At 41.7% G+C, this 22,622-nt stretch overlaps 2 protein-coding genes across 4 annotated transcripts; both read left to right on the plus strand.

Annotated features, from left to right (window-relative positions):
* The first annotated feature begins 699 nt into the window (after nucleotides 1–699).
* Nucleotides 700–12,289, plus strand: nexn (nexilin (F actin binding protein)). 2 transcript variants are annotated; one of them, XM_062396243.1, is made up of 14 exons: nucleotides 700–854; nucleotides 3,075–3,525; nucleotides 3,653–3,850; nucleotides 4,939–5,023; nucleotides 5,122–5,270; nucleotides 7,357–7,557; nucleotides 7,638–7,811; nucleotides 7,968–8,156; nucleotides 8,986–9,177; nucleotides 9,707–9,901; nucleotides 10,152–10,373; nucleotides 10,512–10,700; nucleotides 10,815–11,178; nucleotides 11,332–12,289. In XM_062396243.1, the coding sequence occupies exons 2-14, from the start codon at nucleotides 3,124–3,126 to the stop codon at nucleotides 11,343–11,345; spliced, it is 2,574 nt and encodes an 857-aa protein (XP_062252227.1). In that variant the 5' UTR covers nucleotides 700–854; nucleotides 3,075–3,123; the 3' UTR covers nucleotides 11,346–12,289. The 2 variants fall into 2 exon arrangements, with proteins under 2 accessions (XP_062252227.1, XP_062252226.1); XM_062396242.1 differs by lacking the exon at nucleotides 11,332–12,289 and having other exon boundaries at nucleotides 10,815–11,213.
* Nucleotides 12,290–15,334: 3,045 nt separating this feature from the next.
* On the plus strand, nucleotides 15,335–22,579 carry mindy4 (MINDY lysine 48 deubiquitinase 4). Of its 2 annotated transcripts, XM_062396308.1 has the most exons (18): nucleotides 15,337–15,689; nucleotides 16,035–16,154; nucleotides 16,365–16,573; nucleotides 16,652–16,919; nucleotides 17,009–17,262; nucleotides 17,394–17,446; nucleotides 17,549–17,652; nucleotides 17,763–17,879; nucleotides 17,985–18,076; nucleotides 18,269–18,370; nucleotides 19,050–19,113; nucleotides 19,193–19,258; nucleotides 19,351–19,418; nucleotides 19,663–19,726; nucleotides 20,166–20,327; nucleotides 20,560–20,740; nucleotides 20,980–21,052; nucleotides 21,199–22,579. In XM_062396308.1, the coding sequence occupies exons 1-18, from the start codon at nucleotides 15,630–15,632 to the stop codon at nucleotides 21,245–21,247; spliced, it is 2,106 nt and encodes a 701-aa protein (XP_062252292.1). In that variant the 5' UTR covers nucleotides 15,337–15,629; the 3' UTR covers nucleotides 21,248–22,579. The 2 variants fall into 2 exon arrangements, with proteins under 2 accessions (XP_062252293.1, XP_062252292.1); XM_062396309.1 differs by lacking the exons at nucleotides 20,980–21,052; nucleotides 21,199–22,579 and having other exon boundaries at nucleotides 15,335–15,689; nucleotides 20,564–20,705.
* The last annotated feature ends 43 nt before the right edge of the window (nucleotides 22,580–22,622 follow it).

A 22,622-nucleotide genomic window follows, 5' to 3' on the forward strand; every position in this document is an offset into this window, starting at 1 on the left:
GGCGAGGACCATAGACACTAAATGCTGCCTCCACTAAGTTCTGTGTCCTCTCTCGGCGAAACAACTAAGAGGCCAGGTACTTGTTTGGTCAAATATCTCTGGTGAAGTGTAAACTGGCAAAAAAAAAGTTAAATTCCCCCTATAAACAAAATATAGATGTCCATAACATGCTATAATGATATATGTGATAACCAAGTGAAAGCCCTCTTGATGATGCATGACAGTATAATGATGAACCAAAATATCACTGTAGTTTGTAATAAAGGTCTTCCTGGATGTTAGCTCATAAATAATCACCAAATGTCCATATAACTGCATTTTGTTGCTGTAAAAGCTGTTTATTTCTTTGCACATTTCTTTGCTAAACACCTAAACAGGAAGTGGGGTGACGAAACAAAAGTAGAGATATTGGACTTAATTCATAATTATTCCATAACCTAACATTATAATTACAGTGGCTATGATTATGTTTACATCTCTGCAACATACTCGTTGACATCACACTTATTATTGATGTTTAGTGATTATGAACATTATCAATGTAGCTGTGACTGGAAGTGGTCAGGATGGGAGTGTGCGAGTGCGCTCCTCTGTGTGAGGCAACAGCTGAACCTGCGGCAGGCGCGCGGGGGAATGCAGTATCCGGTAGAAAGTAACGGTACTTTTATGGAAACGGACACACACACGCGCGCACACATACACACTCAACAGCAGCAGCGGCCAGTCGAGCTGTTGCACCGGTGGTCGCGTCTCGGTTCGTCTGAGTTTCACTTCTTCTGTTTCATATCCACTGAAAGGATTTCTTTTCTTCTTTTTTTTCAAATCATAGACGAGGACCACAGCTCGCTACAAAGGTAATCTCTGATTTAATTTTATAGATGGTGTAGACAGAGGAGCAGATCGGTAAAACATAAAAACAGTGTTGTTCTTCATTGTCAGTGAGTTTAATCGGTGTTCATTCTTAATTTAGAAAGACATCAGGTGAATTATTTAACTATAATAATGTGTTAATCCAGTCATTTTTAAATGTGGCCAGTTACAGTTACACTAATTAGTTACAATTACACATATTAGTTACTTTTCATGTCCATAACTTATGATCAGGCCTAAAGTAATATATAAATCACCCTGGTTTCATTAATGAGCTAGAGTATAGAAACATTAACTTGTAATTGCAGTTGTATACGAGCCAAACGTTTTTTTTCTGTCACACAGTCATGATATCTTGTGCCAGCTGGGAACAGAAATAACATCACCAGTCAAACCTGGACCGTTTCCTGTAACTGTATATTTTCTTTTAGGAACTTAAAATCCTCAACTAGTCCCTGAGAACTTAGTATGACTTTAATTCTTATAATCTGAATATAGGCTATGTAAAAATTAGGTTAACCTACCTGGGAATGCTGGGACACATTGTACATTAATACAGAAAATGTATCAATGTGCTATAGACGACACAACATAACATTGACACCGGCTGCAGTTTGAAAATAGAAGATGAGGATCTGATGTCATATTGACTCCTGTTGCTAAACTCCATGATGCAGAAATATGTGATTTTTTTGTCAAATGCAGTAATCTACTTTTATAATGTCCTCGTTATTCTGATTTTCAAAACCTTGACACATCTGTTAATCTTGTAATGACATACACACAAATACACATGTGGACTCCTTTACTAATATATTGAGAAGTGTATTTTATTTTCGGATAAATTCAGTGTGACGACCTCTGATGACTAATAAATAGAAGAAAGACTATGCATCATAGTTTCCACCGTTTGTATATACGGTTGCAGAATCGTGCCATTGTGCCTATATGATCGTCATGTCTGAATAGCAAAGGTATTTGAGGACACTGATAAACGGCCGCCGCTTAAGTGTTGGATGACTAAACTGCCCCAACAGTCCCTCATTCATCCAGTTGTCTCGCTCTCAGCCTGGCCATTTTGTTAAGGTCTGTGGGGCGACATATGGGTGCCAACTTGAGCTCTGTGTAAATGCCTATCACTCATCAAAAATAGCCATGATCACATGTCCTGCACCCACAAGTGGGCTATAAATAGAGGTCAGCCAGCTTCTCCCTCAACGAGTGGAAGTGGAGCAGCTCTCCTCGCCCCCTTAACTTTGTTGTCCCACTACCTGTTACACATAAAAGAAAATGTACCTCCTAAACAGTGTTGATACAGAATCAGGAAATGGATGGTGAGATAGAGGATCTAACCCTTCCAATGGCTGTGACCTTGTTGACGTTTAACTGAGCAACAAAAAAAGATCATGAAAAGAACTCTACATTTTAATCAATATTTGGTCAAAATGTAATTGTGAATCTTCGTACAAATTTTAATTATTTAAAATGAGCACAAAAGGACTGAAATTCAACATCTACACATTTCCTTTATGGTAAATAAATGTTACAGCCATGAGAGCACAAAGTAACAAATCATGTATCGGTTAGCTTATTGATAAATGTATCAATATTAAGAGTATTGCAAATTATAATGATCTGATAGAATATTGATTATTGATATTTGTATGTTTGGCATAGTCCGTCAAATTGCTTAAAGGTTCAATGTGTAGAACCTAGTGATATCTAGTGGTGAAGTTGAATGTTGCAGCTGAATACCCCTCACCTCACACTCCCCTTCCAAACATGTGGTAGCCTTCAGTTGTCATATAAACTGAAGGGGTGTTTAGTTTGTCCAGTCTGGACACTGAAAAAAAAATGGCCGCCGCCATAGAGAGAAAGCACTCCAGATGTAAATATAAAGTCTTTAAATATAAAGGGCACATTTTAGGATGAAGAATACAATAATTTATGCAGTGGATGAAACACACTAGTGAAAAAATAAGTAGGATTATTTTATATTCAATTTCTGCCAATAGATGCCTTTCACCTAAATCCTACACACTGGACCTTTTATAGCCTTTTACAAGCATCTGATAATATAGTGAAAATAAGTGATGAATCATGTCACATGATCAGAAGTTTTTAATGTTCAAACCAGTTTGAAGTCATCAATCAATCAAGTGCAAATCATGCAACAATACAGTAATACTTTCTCTATTCCTCAGGGAACATTTTATCAGAGCCTGTCGGTCAACTTGTCATTGTGCTACAAACATGACGGAGGTGGCGCAGGTTGTGGCGGCGGTCGCCCACGACATGGATGATGTCACGAATGAAAATGAACACGGCATGAGCGACGCCGAAAACAAGGAAGAAGATGTGACGCACGAGGAAGAGGAGGAGGAGGAGGAGGAGGAGGATGTGGCAGTTGATGAAGGCGACGACACTGAGAAGAAAAGCGAGGAGAGGTCACACGAGGAAGACAAAAAAGCCTGCCACACAAATGATGAAGACAGTACTGAGACTGACAAGCCACATGTGAACGGTGTGGAGCACAAAGAAAAAGACACAGATGATAAGACAAATGGTGACGCAACGGATGACGAGGAGAAAGAGGATGCACATTCTGATACAAATGAAGACCGGAATATGTCTGAACTGGCACTTAAAAAAGAGGTGAGATTTAAGTGTCTTTACAACAACCTAGATGAAGCGATTCCCCCTCATATGAATATTGCAGAGAAACTGTTCCTCGCTGCCACATAAAATAACTCTCTCTTAATTCCTTTCTGAAAAACCACAGAAACTTCTGCGATCTAGAAAGCCGGTGGCCAGGACCTACATGCCCAAGCTGAGCAAAGAGAAAGGGGACGTGACGAGCAAGTACGAGGCCATGCAGAAGGCCCGGGAGGACCGCAGCAGGCTGAGGAGCAGGGATGAGCAGCAGAAGAGAAAAGAGCAATTCGTCAAGGAGAGGGAGTGGAGCCGCAGGAAGCAGCAGGTCAAAGACAGATAACCCGACTAACCTGTGACCATGACCTGTGTGCATGATGAGGCATGACAGGCCGACGAGGCTGCCCGTCTGAGTGAGATATCACTTTACACCACACTGCACTGCAACATCAATCCCACTGTGTTTCATACAATTAACCTGATAATGGTTTTGACTTCATGTGATATTGAACGTTGTTTTGTGCTTGACTTGAAAAGATGATGTGATTTTTTAACCCTATTAATGTGCACAAGGGACACTGTACAACTGAAGCCCACCGACCCGTGAGCTGATCTATAATCTAAACTGCATGTTGAGCTGCCGAACATTTGTTTAGGTCACAGAAGTTTATTTTATTTAAATAATCATCTCAATTCAAAATTTAGATTTTAACAAATATATCAAACAAAACAACAGAGAGATGCATCTAACATTGTTCAGAAACTAATATAAAATAATCATCAACAATTTAGTGGAAAAGCTGATCAAAGCATATACCCATCCTAATATAATTAAATTAACAATTGAATAACAAATGGTTTATCATATTACATCATAACTAGTAATGTATTTGTACATATATATATATTTATGATGCAAATAATTCTTAGCTTCAACCCTAGAGCATCGAATGATGCACAATTTACTTTCATTTTATCAATGAAAGTAACACCCAACTCACTTGCTGTGATACATATGTATGATATGATGTGAGAGACATATATTAACCTACAAAATATGTGAGTATCAGAGATTAAGAATTTCCTGGGTATAGTAGCTTTTCCTCGGGACTGACTGTGGTACAATAAATGCAGTGATAAGGTGCTATGCAATGGATTATCCGTGATACTTAGACAGTACAGCCTTCCTGTGTACATGCCTGCCATAGCTGGCCAAACTCGGAAACCTACGCTCATCTTCAGTCTGTTCAACAACACCGGGGCCCAATCACAGGCCAACCTGCCGGTCAGATGACCAAGCTATTAGCAGGGATTAGGCCCTTGCTCTTGCTGGGAGCAGCATGGCTCCTGGATGGCAAAGGAGATGATCCGAGCTAAACCGTAACCTCACCACACTCTCTCTCTGATCCACCACAGATAAAAGAACTACTCGCATCCAGCGATGAGGAGGAAGAGGTGAAGCCAGCAAAGGTGGAAAAATCATACGTCCCCAAAATCACAGGTAAGACAGACAGAGGGTTGAACAGATGGACATTCAGTGAGGGGTCTGGCAGGAAAGGGAGGCTGACGGCTTGTGACCCTGCTCTGTGAAATCCTCAGGCAGTGTGAAGGGGAAATTTGCTGTGATGGAGAAACAAAGACAAGAGGAGGAAAGGAAGAGGGCAGAAGGAGAGAGGAAGAAAAGGGAGACCCAGGACAACATGGAAAAAGCCAAAATCAAGAGGGATTTGGCTAAGAAAGCAGCTGAGGTGAGTGAACGTGGGCTGAAGTCCCTGCACAGGGAAGTGGAACGTCTGAGTGGCTCAATCCTGCCTTTCCGATGACAACAGGGGCACTCGTGTCCATAATGATCAGGTAATCCTCAGCTGCCACTCGGATTAGTTATTTTAAGTGGCATTTGAGATCCAAACAGTTGGCAGAGGCTGGATATAGGTCTGAAAACACCAGTAGGACTGTTGACCTGACCAGCATGTGAACTCAAGGTGAATTGGTCGCCTTTATAACATCTCACTGGGTAAGACCTGTGGCGGTACATTACAATGTGAGGAATTATGGATTTTTAAGGAAGCAATATACTTTCAGACAGACAGTGTAGGTCTGGGGAATGGTTACATAAGCATTTCTATGCCAGATAGACAATTAAAGACTATTACCTGTGACTCCCTTGCCCTAATTCTGCTAAAGTACAATTAGTCCTATAACTAGATACTTACAGATACTTGTTGATATCTGTCATCTAAATATGCCTGATGTTTTTCCGAAAGACCAATAAATCAAATCCTGGGAAATTGCAGACAATTTCAAAAAACATCCCATCTCACAATGACATGGAAAGTGGATCCCAGAATTCACGGCAAAAATTGAATGGGTTCTTTCTTGGCTCATGTCCCATCCTTCCACTAAGTTTTGTGAAAATCCGTTATTGTATTTTTTGAGTAATCCTGCAGACAAACAAACAAACAAACCAATTGACAGGGGTGAAAACATAACCTTCTTGGTGAACATATATCGAGAGATAAAACTGTAGGTTTAAGTTAAGTGTAAACATTACAGACAAGAGCTGAACTAACCAGAGTTTGGCTTTTTATTGGAATGCAGTGTTTTTAAAGCTTTTGGAGCCTTACATTCTACAATTAAAGACGTTGACATTATCTGGGCTAATTTAAGTGCTTTTAGATGCTTTGTTATTCCACCAGGTTTCAGTATTTTTTTCTAAATCACTTAACTACTAACTTTGTATTAACTGTAACAAAGCAGTTTCCGTGATGGGATCAATTATGTGTTTTTTCTGATCCTAATTCCGATTATTTCGCCTCCTTGAATATGGTTTAGAAACAACAGTTAGATGTCCATGTAGGGAAATAAAACTTTATTACTTGGTCTGTAACTCTGATGACATTACTTTGTCATCGTTTCATGTGGAGATAAAGTTGTGAGGCAATTACTTTAGTTTAGTTGTTTGTCTTGAGATTAGAAGCAGTTGAGGTATTTGTGAGTATTTTCTTTGAAAGAACAGTTTGGTTATTGTAATGCTTGACGAAAGTTTATAATTGGATTAGCTAACCATGGAGAAATATAAATAATTAGAAAAATACTAAGACATTTGAAAATCCTGGCAACTGCTCCAGTAATGATGCAGACAGGAATCGTGTACGTCAATTGAACAATGTCACTAACAACCGTAGTTTCTTCTAACTGCAAAAAACCTGACTCATAAATGATATAAAAAAACATAAGAAAACACACGACCATCCAACTATATGTACAATACTGTTCTCTTATAAATCTTTACATACTTTATAGTTGTTATTTACAGTGAGTCAGATCCATTTTTTACTTTGACATAACAACTTATTCTTCTCTTGTCTCATGTGAGTGTCTTACAACTAAAACGGTCATGTTAAAATGTAACACAGCCAAGACTTGGTGAAACGGGTCGAAAGAGCTGGAACAGAGCTGCCAGGTGTAGACAGCATATGACTGGCAACTGTTTCCCACACCTCCCAGCGACTAAATTAGCTCCAGTCCTCCTCACTGTGACTGAATTAGACTCCGCTATCTGACTGACACCCATCCTCTGACCTACTGCAGATGGTGCTGGGTGCCATTAGGCCATAAAGTTGCTCCCAACTCACATACATGCTCTTATTCACAGTTTATAAAGCTGTGAGTGATTTAAATTGGGTTTCCTTCTTGCTACTGAGTAGTTACTGTATTACAGCCTTTATAAGAGCTGAAAACTTTGAACGTGACTTGACAATGTGGTCTAAATATCATCATTCCTTCAATATAACAAATTCTTCTCTCTGTGCCTTGGATAATCTTGCTCTTCAGGAGGGAGATGACACAATCCTGGTGCGGGTGGTCCCAGCGAAGTCTTCACGACATCCGGGCAGGATCAAGGTGAACTTTGAGGACATGGAGAAGGGCAGAGAGGAGGACCTGAAGAAGAAGGCAGAGGAGGAGAAAAAGAGACGCTACGACGAAAACAGACACTCCTTCAGGGAAGCCAAGCGGCGCTCTGTTGTTGAACAGGTAAGGAACAAAGACAAAAGTTATTTTTTTAACATCCAGATGCTGTGGTTTAAATCATCCTTCCTCTCTGCTGACGTAAGGATGAAGAGGAGAAGCCCTCTGAGAAGCTGCAGGTGACTCCTGGGAAGCTGAAGATGGGATTTGAGGAGCTGGAGAAGGAGAGACAGGACCATAGGAGAAAGCAGGCAGAGGAGGAGGCCAAACGCCGCCTGGTAGACGAGAAGAAGGCGTTTGAGGAGGCCAGACTTGGAATGGTAAAAAACAACCTTTAGTTGTACAGTTGAAATTTGGAACGTTGAAATAATGCTCTCTTGCATGATTATGCCCTACTTTATTGTGTAGTCAATTTTTTAATGTTTGAACTGTCGTTGAGTTGTCTGAGTGCTGTTTGCATGTTGGTGTGTTATCAGGGAGAGGGTGAGGGCGATGATCAGCCCTCTCAGGAAGACAAGGAGGAGGTCCGACCTGGAAGACTGAGGCTGAGCTTCGAGGAGCTGGAGAGGCAAAGAGTCGAAGAAGTGCGCAAGAAAGCAGAGGAGGAGGCCAAGAGACGAATGGAGGAGGAGAGGAGAGCCTTTGCTGAAGCCAGAAAGAGCATGGTCAGTATGCCTCACAGAGATCCCTGCAAAATACACCTTGAAATCTGAAGTGAAGGAAGACAAGCTCCCAAAGATTAGACAGATTAGAGAGTTACATGATGCTTTCTGGCAGGCTGGTTATCCTAGCTTAGAACAATCACCGGAAAGCGGGGGGCACAGCTAGCCTGTCAAACAATCTCCACCTAGCAGCAACTTTAAAGCTCAATATTTGTTAAACTGACACAAAAAAAGATGTGAAAATGTAATGTTTACACTTTATGAGCTATTATTACCCAGGTTATTTCTGGTCTGGGAGCAGTATCTTCCTGTCGTCTGCATTGGTGGTCTGAAAGCTGCTCAGGGCCAAGGACCAGTCAACAACCAATTGTGGTTGATAAGCTTTGTTTTTTGTACGAATTTCAGAAAAAAAAGACATAACATGTTAATTAAGATGCTTTCAGTCATGCGCTGAACTCTTTCTCGAATTCCCTGGAGGGGCTGTATGTGAGAACGCAAGTGTCCGATTCAGTTGAGAAAAATCACAGCAAGTGAGTTGGGTGTTGATGGTGTTTCTGACAGGCAACAGACAAAATAAACTGAAGGTTTGCTGTTTCTAGCATTTGAACCAAGTTACGCAAGTCAACTGTAGTTTCATATTGTGACGTTTAAATCCTTTTTTTGAATCAACCTTTCCTCCACTATTACGAATGAATGTATTGTTTAAATGTTGAACAATGCCTCAGCTTTTACTTGAACTAGAAGCACTCTTTGCAGGAGCTACATATTGAGAAATTACACAAAACTTCTCATCCGCAGTCGTAAAAGCTCACCTTGTTTTGTTTTGACTCAGCTGGTAGATGAAGACGATGATGGGCTGATGGCCTTGTTGAACTTGGAGGGCAGTGAACCTGGGAAGATATGCGCCAGTTTCGAGGATCTGGAGCGACAGAGAAGAGAAGAGGAGCAGAAGAAAGCAGAGGAGGAGGCCAAGAGGAGGCTGGAGGAGGAGAAGAAGCTCTTTGCTGAGGCCCGCAAGAGTATGGTACGTGCAATTGACTCAGTGAAGAACAGTACTGTGCAGCTATATGTGGCCGTTCACTAACACCTCAGAGCTGCATTATTGTTGCTCAAACAATAATGCAAAATGTTTTGTATTTTATTTGTTATTATAAGAGCCCTTGCCTGGGTCAGGAGATGTCTACATATGTAGATGAAACAGTTAGATATATTTTCAAACGTAAATTATTTCCCAAAGAAGAAAAAGAAACAATAGTCATTCCTATATCGTATAAGACTGGTTCTAATAATGCATTTAATCTTAATACATGGACATGAAGGTCTCCAGATGATGATGAGGTTTTTGGGGATGTGTGTTGAATGTGTGCAACGTGCAAAAATAACAATGGCAGCTGCTTGGTGTTTTCCTTGTTTCATGACATTATTCAATTGTGGGTAAGTATTTGTTTTTTGCTCTGTTTTAAACTGAAACCAGATTTAGGCGATGATACAACATGGCCATAATCCTGGATTCAGTTAGTTACCTCAGTGTGTGCTTTGTTTCTTGTGTATAGGTGCTAGATGAGGAAGAAGGGATAGTGAAGAGCGATTCTCAGGAGGCGCTGTACCCCAGAAAACTGGAGATGAACTTTGAGGAGCTGCTCAAAGAAAAGGAGGAAGCAGAGAGAAGATCTAAGGCGGAGGAGCGCAAGAGGAAGATGGAGCAGGAGAAGCAGGAGTTCGAGCAGCTCCGACAAGAGATGGGCGAGGTCAGTGTGGAACTGTTGAAAATATATGTGGAGCATATCGATCGGTATTGATCAATCAATCAAAACTATCAACACTTTGTCCACTAATTATGCCAGAAAAATATTGTATTTGTTCCTCGTGAGTTTTTTTGTATCACAAACATGCAAAACTCAACAATTTTAACACAGTAATTTTTTTCCTAGTACATTTTTCAAGTGATTTATGTAAATACTTAACCCCGTACAAATTTAACTGGCTTGTATTTCACAGGACGTAGTAAATGAAAGCTCAAACGTTGTGAGCCAAGAGTATGAAGAGCTCACGAAGCTCAAGAGGACAGGCTCCATCCAGGCCAAAGACCTCAAGTCCAAGTTTGAGAAGATCAAGCAGCTGAGTGAAGAGGACATTCAGAGGAAGATCGACATGGAGAGAGCTCGGAGGAAGGCGGTCGATGATGAAATTAAAGAGAGAGAAACCGGGAGGTTCCAAGACGTGAGAATATATTCATGAAATGTTTCTTGACAGATATTAGGTTTCTTGAGAGGGTCCGGTCTCACTCTTTTTATCGAGACGTGGCACCATTGAAGGATTATCTCATTGTCACATACTGACGTTGCTGTATTTTTTCAGGAGGATGAGGGAGGAGAGACGACTCCAGCGAGGGCCGACGAGTCACCATTCAAACAGAAGGTGGACATGCGAGCCCGATTTGAGCAAATGGCCAAAGCCAGAGAGGACGAGGAGAAGAAGAGGATAGAGGAGCAGAAGCTGCAGAGGATGCAGTTTGAGCAGCAGGAGATCGACGCTGCACTCCAGAAAGTAAATCTTCCCATATTCACGACCATATATGTATTCTGACTGGATGACAGCCAAGCAGGAGTTCGTTCTCAGGTCGCTTTGACTCTAACTATTCTTGTTGTCATGTGTTTGCAGAAAAAGGAGGATGATGGGGAGGATGAGAGCAGCATCATCAACGGCTCTGCAGCCTATGAAGACGAGGAGGATCACGCCAGGTCTGGGGCGCCGTGGTTCAAAAAGCCCCTCAAGAATCAATCGGTGGTGGACTCGGAGCCGGTGCGGTTCACTGTCAAGATCACTGGGGAGCCAAAGCCTGAGGTCACCTGGTGGTTCGAGGGAGAGACGCTCCAGGACTGTGAGGACTATCAGTATATAGAGCGAGGAGAGACGTACTGCCTCTACCTGCCCGAGACCTACCCGGAGGACGAGGGCGAGTACATGTGCAAGGCGGTGAACAGCAGAGGCACGGCAGCGAGCACCTGCATCCTCACAATAGAAAGTAAGACCACCTTGGTGTGATTGCATGCCTGCATGATACCTCCGATGTGGATTCCAGCCTCTCTGCATGAAGTGGATCGCATGCTCCTCTTCCTTGCAAACCTGTGCCGGGCGGCAGAATGTGGATAACTGCTCTTCTGTTTCTGTTTTGCAGCGTACGACTACTGACGCCCCTCCAGGTTCTGGACTCTTTTCCTGTTGTCCCTCGCTCCCTTGTAAAACTTTGCCCCCGCGTGGTACGGTATGGTCAAACAGCAGAGGGGAGAAAATAGCAGTACGCTTGGCATTCCTTAGGGAGGGACACACACACACACACATACACAAAAGCAAGATGTTGTTTACATATTGCTCAATGTTAAAGCTGCACTCCCTGCTAGAGTAGGATGATACATGTGCCAAAAAACCGACAGGATTCTTTGCTCCCATTGCAAGGGGTCGCACAAAGATCTCAAACCACCTTCACTCAGAGGCCGTAGTGATATTTGGGATACCAGCAATTTTTCAGTATCATAGTACTGTAATGTAAATATCAGACTTCCCATACCTGGCAAAATGTTACGTTGAGGCATAGAAATGTCAAATGTACAACGTCCTTGTCTGCTGATTTTAAAAAACAATATACGGGAAAACACCTTACAAGTTTATATTCTACTAATGCTCACCAATATCATCAGTATCATCGTATGTAGTTTAATGCACCCCTCCTCTTATTAGTAAATGGTATTGTGATACTTGGCTGGTATTATATCAAAGGCTAACATGTTATTCATCTCGGTGGGGTTGTATTTGGATGATGGGACATTGTAATTACAGCCACGTATTGGAGGATCAAAGCAATTTGAGCTTGTGTACATCCTGATTTTCACTGAAACTCTTGAAGTCCAGATAAAGTGTTTTTTAATCGCAGCATATAAACAATTTGAATATGTTGATTTTTAATGCACCAATCCCCCTTTTTTCTTTTGAATGTCATACTCTTGATGAAGTTGTCATAATTCAGTCGTGCTGGACAGTAGGTCACCGTCGTATGGTTTGATAAGTAAAAGAAAACTTAGGCTAGCGTGAATATTTGTCATATGAAAATGTTTTAATAAAATGAATAAAGAATTAAATCTTTGTGTCTTTTTATTTTATAACTATTGTACATGATACTCTGACTGTGTAGCTTTAGGGTTTTAAGCGACAGTTCCGGCTGCGGAGCAGGATTATATTATATAGTGGCTCATAACGCTCTGGGCAATTGCTATTACAAATTGAATTTATTACAGAAACGTTACCCCAGTTTTTGTAACATTTGCTTACAATAAATGTTTCAAGACTAGTTTACTGTCTTAGGTAAAGCAAGCAGCCACCTGTAGGGCAGTTGATTTTCTTTATTTAAATAACAACTAAAGTACAATATCATGCTTTTCAAGGTGCTGTTTGATTTCATACAAACAGAAGAATGAAATATTTTGTTAGCTTTTCCTGGTTGAATTCAATATTATTCCTAGCAGGATTACTCAAATACTACTAAACTGATTTATAAGGATGCTGTAGGGATCTGGTGAGAACCCATTCGATTTTGGTCAGTGGGAGGTGATTACAGGGTTTTATTTTTCACCTTGCGAAATAGGGTATTTGCTAAACTTTTTTACATTACATGTCATTTAGCTGACACTTTTATCCAAAGCAACTTACATTTTTAGAACACTCAGCATTTATGAGAGGCCATTTAGGGATTCAGTATCTTGCCAAGGACACTTAGGCATGCAGATGGGATAGAGTGGGATTCGAACCGGCAACCTTCTTGTTGCAGAGCACCCGCTCTATCCCCTAGGCTACGCTCTCCCTGTACTTTTCATTGATTTCTCAAACAATTATGTGTGAATCTGAAACAATTAAGGTAAATGTAGGGGGTTGGGTGCGTCCTTTGTGCTGAGGATCCAATTCAAACCCTGGTTTTATGTTTTCTTTTGTTTTTCTAGACTTGGGTCTGGTTGTTTTACTTCCTGTCAGTGTGACTCACCCTAGTGTACAGTTATCCAGTTCATCTGGCCTAACCTCATGCCTCCTGTGTGGCTCCTTCTTTTTTTTATATACGTTCTTTGTTTGACTTTCTATGAACCTGATCTACAGAATACATGTTGAGTCCTGTAATCCTTGCACAAACACACAGGAAGTTGCAGGTTAATTCCAAAACTAAAACAATCATAAACGTTTAAAAGTTGACTTGAAGTTGGGGTCAATTTATGTTTCACTACCATCGATCATTTTCATTGCTGTTGTTCATGTTTTTAGAACCTTTTCACTTTCTTTCTGCACTTATTACAAAACTTGGCATACCCTGCCCTCTACTGGCCTCAACCATGTACAGCCCTTCAGAACTATATCCTCATACAATATATACTGTATACATGGGGGGACATTGCTGTATATTGAGGATATACATGGGGACATTGATGTATATTTTGGATGTATATGGGGACAGAATGGGGCCACTTGTACTTAAACCCTCCTTAAAGTACGGAAATATTATCAATTGTATTTGAAGTAATATTACTAATAGTAGAAAAAGCGAATATGTGGCACTACTTTAGAAATAATCCAAACACTTGATCAATGGCCAGCATATTTTCAAATAAATTGTATATTAATCGATGGCACGATGAATTGCCGTAGTTCTATTGTGGCACATTACTATTTTGACCTGATGATGGTGCTAGACAGTGTTGTGCAAGTTCACACCTGTCAGGAACTGTTTCAGTTCATCTCATAGTTTTAAGATGGAAAGTGAGAATGAAGGACTCAACTTGTTAAAGAAAACCTTATCCATCACTACCCCTGGCCTTTACTGTCGGAATCTTTATCAGACAGTGTGTTAAATCCCTCTCTGCTTTCTCTTGCCATCTGTATATGAGACCAGAGCTGTTGTGTTGCAGGTAGGGACTGCCCCTTTAAGGAAAGTTTGTAGTGTGTGCAGGGTGCACCTGGGGATTGTGGGAAAATACGCTAAAAGTGTATGTATAACGAGAAGTGACGTATCACCTAGAGGGGATGCGAGTGTTGCTCCTGCTGTATATCCGAGAGAAGTGGCTGCATTCCAAGTAAAGAAACATCTCCTCCTCCTTATTCACGGAGCGGTCCGGGCGGCTGGTTACCGGCCAGACAGCGAGCCAAGATAACCAGTGACAGAGGCGGCACTTGGTACAGGCGACATAGAAGACTGATTCATCATGACGAGACACATGCAATGTAAAACAATACATTAACGTCTCACCATCATCCTCCCCCGGGGTTAGAAGCGCTGCGAAAAGCCTCCTTTCCTCAGCCATGTTAAATACTTGTTCACACTGGCAGCATAGTGCCGCGAAGAACCCGGAAGCGCCGCGTCCACACACACGCAAGCACATGCGATGATGGTCTCCCGTGAAGACCATCATCATTTACCCCTGTACGCTGGTACAGGGGTAAATGAAATAATGATGATGATGAAAAATTCAATACAAAAAAGCAAATTAAGCTCATTGCGCACATTCTGCGCAGAAGCCTACTGCGCAGATCCTGCGCAGAACCCCATTGCGCAGGAATTGCGCGCAGTTTTTTTTTTTTTGTTACATTTTTTCCTGTTTTTATATTTAACAGTTTTTAAATTAACATAGTGTAAGATTTTTTGCAATTAATAGGACAATTTCAGCCAAATTTAACAGATAAGCAATTTGCCAGCCTAAAGATGAGAAGGAGTGGGATTCGAACCTGGGTCATTCTTGTTGGATAACGGACGCTCTACCAACTAGGCCACAACGCCTGTTTGTGGCGCAGTTGCACGGAGGAACAAAGCACGCTAAGACCACTGACATATTATCGTGTGTCCGTGTTATTTTATGCTGCTTTTTTTACATTTTAGAGAAAATATTTTCTACTATACTACATATATTTGACAGCCTTATTCAAAGGTTACTTTTGTATTTTTGGCTTTTAGATACTGGAGGATTTAACATACTTTAATGTATGTGTGCGATTTTGACCACAATCCGTCCAACAGCTGTAGAGAATATTTGAGAATCTTTATGAACAGGTAAAGAAAAAAAAAGTTCCCGTTTTTTTTAAGGCAAAGGGAGGGCATGTTTGTTTAACTCCTCAACTGATCCGCGACCAGCGTCTCCATGGAAACGCACATTGCCGAGGATCGGAAACAGCCGAACAGTTCCGCTGATCTCTAGACATGTGTGCGCTTACTGCCTCGTCTACTGACCGTAGATCTGGTCATCTTCTGACCGCAGATCTGTGCATCCGCTGACCGTTGCATCTACTGACTGTAGATCTGTCCTTCTACTGACCGTAGATCTGTGCATCTACTAACCGTAGATCTGTGCATCCGCTGACCGTAGATCGGTGCACCACCTCTCGGCTCCACAGGGCTCCGTGTTGTTGGATGTGTTGTGTCGGAATCGAACACTTTATGTTCCCACCATGGCTGTTTCTGTGGAGGAGGTTTCTTCTTCTCTTGTGAGGGAATACCTGAGTCGGAAGGTAAGTAAGCTAGTGCTGGGTGCAGAGCTAGCTAGCACTGGTAGCGTTAGCCCCCGGTCAGCTCTGCTAAAGTGTCCGTGTGGGTGTTGAGTCGAAGTCTGTCTCTGGTTTGATGCTGGGATAGAGTCATCTGGTAAACCAGCGTGAAACATATGACTGTATTTGCAGTATTTAGCTCTAGCTAGGAGGATGCTAACATAGCTCTATGTTCAATCAGCGTCAGGTTCTATGACCATGGTTCATACTCAAATCAAACTTCTGCAGGGGGGGGGGTCTGGAGGCTCACAGATCAGGATGATAACATAGGCTGTACGAAAGGGATGTAACACTGCTCCTCACGTGCAGGGACTGAAGAGAACCATCAGCTGTATGGACGAGGAGCATCCACGCACAGAGGCCAGCATCAACAACAGATCCCACCTGAGGCAGATCCTCAACATAGAGAGTCTCTACAGAGAGAACAAGGTGAGAGATCCACCAGGGGACTTTCCCTCTGGGTGCGATTCCCAAGCGTCTCTGGTGCGTGACGCAAAATGTAAACAGAAAACATGGCGTCCAGTGTCTTTTTTTCTAACAGGAGGCATGGAGATCTCGACTGGCCTCGCAGCTGGATAATGGCTGCCGTGCAAGTGAAGGACTCAAACCAGTCTGAGGCTGACCTCTCTGTCATTGCAGGTTCTCAGCTGCCCCCTGAAAACGTTACTGGAGATTATTGTGAAGCATCACATCGCAGGTCTGCATGATGACGAGGTCCCCAGCAGTGTCAGTGAGCGTCTGCTGTCTGCTGCAGCTGTGGCCTCTGCTGCTCCTCCTGCAGTCACACCAGGAGATATGAAGGAGGACAACACAGCAGCCTTGGTTATTAGCAAACGCATCAGACCGAGGTATTTCACAAGCAGCGTCTCTGTGCTATTTTGACATTAGTATGGGTTTGAACTTATATGGGATTGTGTTTCTCACAGGTCTGACGCAGAAGAGATCTCCTCTTTTCAACCTTCTAATACCTCATCGATGCCTGACAGTCTGTCCATCAATAATCAAACATGCTTCCAAACCTATGACTCGGAGGATCACAAAGCTCATCCCCTGTCAGCCCCTGCCCTGGACAACGAGAGCTTCACGAGAAGGGAACCAGAGAAAAAGACGACCATCACTGAGAGCACCCAAAGGGGCAAAACGAATCGAATTAGACGTGGCATGATGGCTGGACCAATAGCAAGTTCCCCTCAGGTGCTGAGACTGTGTTGCAGTTGTTAAGATATCCTGTTGATCCCAATCTTCATCACATCCTCATCCCTAACTGTTGTTTATCTTGGTAGGAATCAAGTAAAAAAAGGCTAAGTCGAAGGGTAGAGGCTCCCCAGCTGCCGCCCAGAAAACAAGAAGAACACAGGAAGTCGAGCAGTGGACTCTTGGTGACTGGCTCACTTCTTAAAGGCGTGGAAAGTGGTGAAACAGAAATATGCTCAGCTGACTGCGTAGGAGGGAGACGGGAGTTGCTGAGTGCACCAGAGAGAAAGCTGATTGAAAACAGCTTTGAGAAAGTGGGGCAAGCCTTGCTAAAGACAAGCAAGTAAATAACTTAAAAGATGTCAGACTCAACATGACGAGAGACTTAATGGTTTTATACAGTTAGGCATGTTTTCCTAGTGAAAAGCTCAAGGCTTTTGTGTAGAAGTTTATGTATAATGTCTCTTTTCTCAGAGTGAAGACCAGACCCAATGTGGCGGATCTGGATGTGTCCGAGATGGCTTTAGGTAGGTCATCTATGTGTAGCACTGCAGAGAATAGAAACAGCAGGCATTATTCCCCGGTTTCACCCTCCTCCGAGCTGATGTGAGGTGTTTCTGTATTTCTAGATGACATTGATGACGAGCTGCAAGATCTCTCTAGAGCGTCCTTCCAGAGGACCATCAGGGAGCGCAGCGGTGTGGGCCGTCCGATGGACCCACACACTGCCGTGGTTGGTTGGTGATTTACAGCCGGGTGTCTTTAGTAAAACGCTGGGGACGGTGTCTGCAGTGGCATTTGATTTTCATTCTGGTTGCTTTTCTGTTTACTGTTTCGCTCCAGGAATTGAAAGCGATTCTTCTCGGCTCCAACGTAAGTTGCTTCAGCGCTGAGTGGAGGAATCAGGGCTTCACATTCTCCGAAACGCACGACCTGAGATATGGAATTGTGCAGAAAAAGGTTTTGGTTTGCTAAAATTCACTAATGCAACACACATTTTTTCATTCGACTTATCGAATTGTGGTAATATGCTGCTTCTTGACCTCTGCAAATGTGTTTTTCTAGGGTGGTCCTTGTGGAGTTCTAGCATCCATCCAAGCCTTTGTTCTAAAGAAGCTGCTGTTTGAGAACAGCGAAAGCAAGAACGCAGGCCTCCAGTACGTTATCCCGCTTTCAGTGTAATGCTGTTGACCCCTGTGTGCACCAGTGTAATCACTGGATTGCTTTTTACAGCCGGTAATTCACATCAAGGAGCGCTCAGCCCCTGTCAAGTACTGACCCTTGAATTTTGATATGAACTGTATTATTGTGCAAGACGACCTGCTTTTCATTCAAATGCCGTTTCTCAGGAGATTAACACCGTCCAGCAATACCAGAAGAAGGTGTCTAGTTTTAGCCGTGGCTGAGATCCTGTGGAGGGCTGGCGAGGAGAAACAAGCCACAGTTGCAATGTGAGATCTTACTCTTTTTTTTTTAATCCTCTACATCCAAACAGCCACCATCAAGCAGAACCTCATTACCGATGGCTGCCATGTAAATACATGGCTCAGATGTTAAGGGTCAGGGAAGTTCAGTGAACGGTGAAATGAGCAACGTCCACGTTGTTGAACCGGACTTAGTTTGCCTTCAGAAACCAAGAGTTAATAAAAAGTTTATCTCGAGTGTACTAACACCCTCCTTATTACCTCAGCCAGGGAGGTTTTGTAATTGTTTGTCTGTTTGTTTGCAGCCTTACATAAAAACTACAGGTGGAGTACAGGCGGAAACCTAGTGGAAGGATGAGTCAGGGAGGAACCCATTACATGTTTGGGTGCAAATCTGAATCGGGGCATATCCAAGAATTTGTCATAGTTTCCTTGATGTTGCGAGATTCCCCAAGGAATAATTAATGGCCCTTGATGAAAAAACCCAGGGCTATTAAGGGATTGATATCTATTAGTGTGGGTCATTTGATCCGGCTTGATTGGATTGGAGCGGACTGTCGGGCCTTGGCAGAGGCTTGTGCCCTACGGAGTGCTATTCTTGTGTTTATCCGAGCTTGGGCCGTTCATCTCAGAGTTCCTGATAAACCTGCTGTCTCAGTTGAAGCATTGATTCAATCCTTGTTTTTACATTTTCTTTTGTAAACAGAAGTACAGGAAGAAATCATTTCACCCCAACAGGACACTACAAATCCGAAGGGCTGCTTGAAAAGGTACAGACACCTGTGGAATGTTTATACTGTTGGAGGCAGCCACAAGGTTAGCATCAACACAGTTGTGTTTCTGTTGTAGGTAACAGTTTTCTCGGCGGAGAGCATCAAGGATCTGCAGCTGCTATTAGAGGAACATATTGAGCAGGTGAGAGATCCTTCTGTTTCATTGAACTTCTGATATGATGAAAACCTCTGGCAACTTTTCTGATGGAAATCAATCGTTCTTTTTCTCCCCAGTTCGAGACGGGAGTGTTGGGCTGCATTCTGCTGACCCTATCTGCTGTGCTGTCTCGATCTATTGAAAAGTATGTAGATCTTTCTTTACACTACAACAATATTTCCTCTCCCAGGTCGTCACTTCACTGAACTCAAACTTTCTATATCATCTGGTTTATCTTATTAGGTCCTCTTTCAAATGTACGTTTGTTTTAGAATGCACCAAAGAAGCGCTCCTAACTTTGTGTATGCATCTGTTTTTTTGATGTACAGTTTAAACTGCCATGTTTTGAAACAATATCCTTAAATGAGCGTTCTTTATTTCTGTTAAAGAATAAGAGAAGATATGGACGTGCCCACCACCACCCTCATCGGAGCTCATGGTTACTGCACTCAGGTTTGACACAAAAAGAAACAGTTTAGGATCACTGGGTGTTGTGTGACACTGGGTCTTCATTACTTTGAAATAATTTGCGGGTTTTAAGTGTGAAAGGTATTAATTTACTTTTAATTCTTCACGTCTGCTGCTTTCAGAGTTCATGTCATAGTGTTGGAAGAGTTGCGTCAAAGACGTGTCATCTTTACCGCCGAACAAACAGCTCTTCAATCAGCAACTGCAAATGATTGTCGCGGATGAATTAAATCAAACAGTTAGAAATGTGCTTTGATCGTGTAACAGATGTGCACAGAGAGGACGCTGAGTTTATTGATGGCACAACAACAGATGAATCTCACACGTACAAAAAGTATTTTAATCGGTACAATACTGTTACTAACCTATATATAAAATACAGTGTATTGCGGCAATAACATGTCCTTGTGTGTTTGTTTACCAGGAGCTTGTCAACTTGTTGCTCTGCGGCCGAGCAGTTTCTAACGTGTTCGACGATGACATGGAGTTAGACTCGGGAAATGGAAACATGACTCTACTCAAGGGAATGAAAGGCCGCTGTGATGTGGGCCTGCTGTCCCTATTTGAACATTATAACATCTGTAAGGTGAGTGACATCGCTGGCTGACTCTCTGGTCACTGACAGATCTGATTCCAGTTAAGACACAAGACGTCAATGAGCATTCTTTGGTGTAATTGTGGGCAGGTCTCTGCACCACAGATGTGTCCATCATCCCGGCAAAGAATGTTCTTAAGACTGTGATGGGCCTCACGTAATAGATACCATGCTAATATAGGAATCTGCTCGGCTGGGTTTGTTTTTATTTTGTTTATTTAAGGTAGGAGCTTACATGAAAACTCCCCGTTACCCCATCTGGGTGGTGTGCAGTGAGAGCCACTTCAGCGTGCTCTTTGGCCTGCAGAGGGAGCTGTTGACCGATCCGGACAGAGATCTGGAGTTTGACCTGTACTATTATGACGGACTGGCCAATCAACAGGAGGAGATCCGGCTCACTGTCTGTAGGTAGTTTTATTTGTAGTAAAGTTTAAAACTTCAACAGAAAAATATACAGATGTTCAGATTCAGGTATAACTTTTGTATGAAGTGATCCTGTCATTCCGAGTGAATTTAATATATAAATTCATATTTTCGTTACAATCTTAATTCTTTGAGTCCTTATCATTAGTAAGATTGGTGATTGAGTTGCTGTGTCACTACCTTCTAGTTTGTCTAAACTGAAATGTTTTTGCATTTGTAGCTGTTGGTAAATCGACCATAAGCAGCCAGGACCCTGATCTCATTCCTCCGCTGGAGCACTGCATCCGAACAAGGTGACACATAGAAACACACACATGCACAGTGATTTCAGCAGACCCTGAAAATATTAAATTGCCCATTTTTCCCGCTTACTGTTTGGTGGAATCGAACGACCACAAGGCACTAATTACATTATGTTCCTGTTTGTTTTTTTCCCCAGGTGGACAGATGCATATGTCAGTTGGAATGACACAGAGCCGATTCTCTAACTGATCACCAGGTTTTCTCTTATTTACCAGGACCAACAATTATCATTTTTTGTCAAAGGGATCAATATATTTACCCATTTTTATGTACATAATGTTGTTCATATTTTTTTTTGTTCTCGTTAACTTGATCTATATATTTTCATGTCACTATTGTCTTCTCTTCCAAGTGAGGAACGTGTCAACTGCCATTTGTTCACGTGCCACAATGATCTAGATGCTACATATCACATAATGTATGTGCAGCTTCGGGTCCAAATTACTCTACGACCCATCCCGTCAGCCACAAAGTCTCATGCTGTTTCTTTAAAATGATATTTGATAGGATGCAATAACCTGTGTTTTGAAAGGTTCAGCAATAATGTGTCAAGATGAACAGACTTGGATTAAAAGTCTTAGAAGGTAAATGACGCAACATACAGTATTGACCAAAGTGGCCTTTTGCTCTATAGCTGTATTGATTGTTTTTCATATTTCACATTAAACTATACGCTTATTAGAAATGTATCTATAGATATGTCAAGTCACATTTATATTTATCTGTATAGCAAATTTAAAAACAGCTGACCCAAAGTGCTTTACAATCATAACTAATAAAATAGCAATACAAGTGTTGATAGAAAATGTAATGATGTGATCAAAGTCAATGCAACAGAGATTAAAGGTTTAGGAGAAAAGATAAAATAAGATTAGAATGCAGTAATATATTATATTTAATCCAAAATTTTAAGATAAATGTACAACATGAAATATTTTTACACCATGTCTTAACAAATTTCACCTGCTGATTATAACCTAGTCTGGTTTTGACTTTTGGAACATCATCAAGTATTACATTCTTGAGATTAGGTGATCTGTTATTTTTTCCTTTAGATGTGGTGTAATAAGATTACCTGCTGACTGACTGGTGTACGTGCCCTGCTTCAGAAAACAGTTACACAAACTCTGAGACATATTTGGACCAACAAACTCGGAGTGTGTTCACTCCGTGTCAAGAACGAGCCTGGTGAATAAAAAAAGTCTTACATACATGGAGCTCAAAAACTGTGATTCACCATGACACCTGTAAGATAAATACCAGAGTTTCCATTGTTATCCAGTGGAGTTGGAAATATTAATGCACATTTATATATAAAAAGCAGTGAAAAGTAAAGTAAATGATCAATACAATACATATTCAGTTTCGTTCACTTCAATTTGCTTCATAATTAATGTTATAGACCTATTACTGTTTCTTAATTTGCAATTAATAATCTGAATGTTATGCCTTGATGAATGTTCGCTTTGTCTCACATCTCATCTGGAACATATAATAAAATAACTCAGTACCTCTTGGTTGGTTGTTATGTCTCTTGCATCTCTCCATCACGGTGGCTTT

The sequence above is a fragment of the Platichthys flesus genome, chromosome 9 (assembly GCF_949316205.1).
Source record: "Platichthys flesus chromosome 9, fPlaFle2.1, whole genome shotgun sequence".
Taxonomy (NCBI): domain Eukaryota; kingdom Metazoa; phylum Chordata; class Actinopteri; order Pleuronectiformes; family Pleuronectidae; genus Platichthys; species Platichthys flesus.

What these genes read in the sequence shown, in the direction of transcription:
- nexn (XM_062396242.1), top strand. Translation starts at nt 3,124, where the DNA reads ATGACGGAGGTGGCGCAGGTTGTGGCGGCGGTCGCCCACGACATGGAT. An exon ending in AGGAGGCCAGACTTGGAATG is followed by an intron (nt 7,812 to 7,967) that starts GTAAAAAACAAC and finishes GTGTGTTATCAG; the next exon opens with GGAGAGGGTGAGGGCGATGA. An exon ending in CTGAAGCCAGAAAGAGCATG is followed by an intron (nt 8,157 to 8,985) that starts GTCAGTATGCCT and finishes GTTTTGACTCAG; the next exon opens with CTGGTAGATGAAGACGATGA.
- mindy4 (XM_062396308.1), top strand. Translation starts at nt 15,630, where the DNA reads ATGGCTGTTTCTGTGGAGGAGGTTTCTTCTTCTCTTGTGAGGGAATAC. An exon ending in TAGAGGAACATATTGAGCAG is followed by an intron (nt 19,259 to 19,350) that starts GTGAGAGATCCT and finishes TTTTCTCCCCAG; the next exon opens with TTCGAGACGGGAGTGTTGGG. An exon ending in AACATTATAACATCTGTAAG is followed by an intron (nt 20,328 to 20,559) that starts GTGAGTGACATC and finishes TGTTTATTTAAG; the next exon opens with GTAGGAGCTTACATGAAAAC.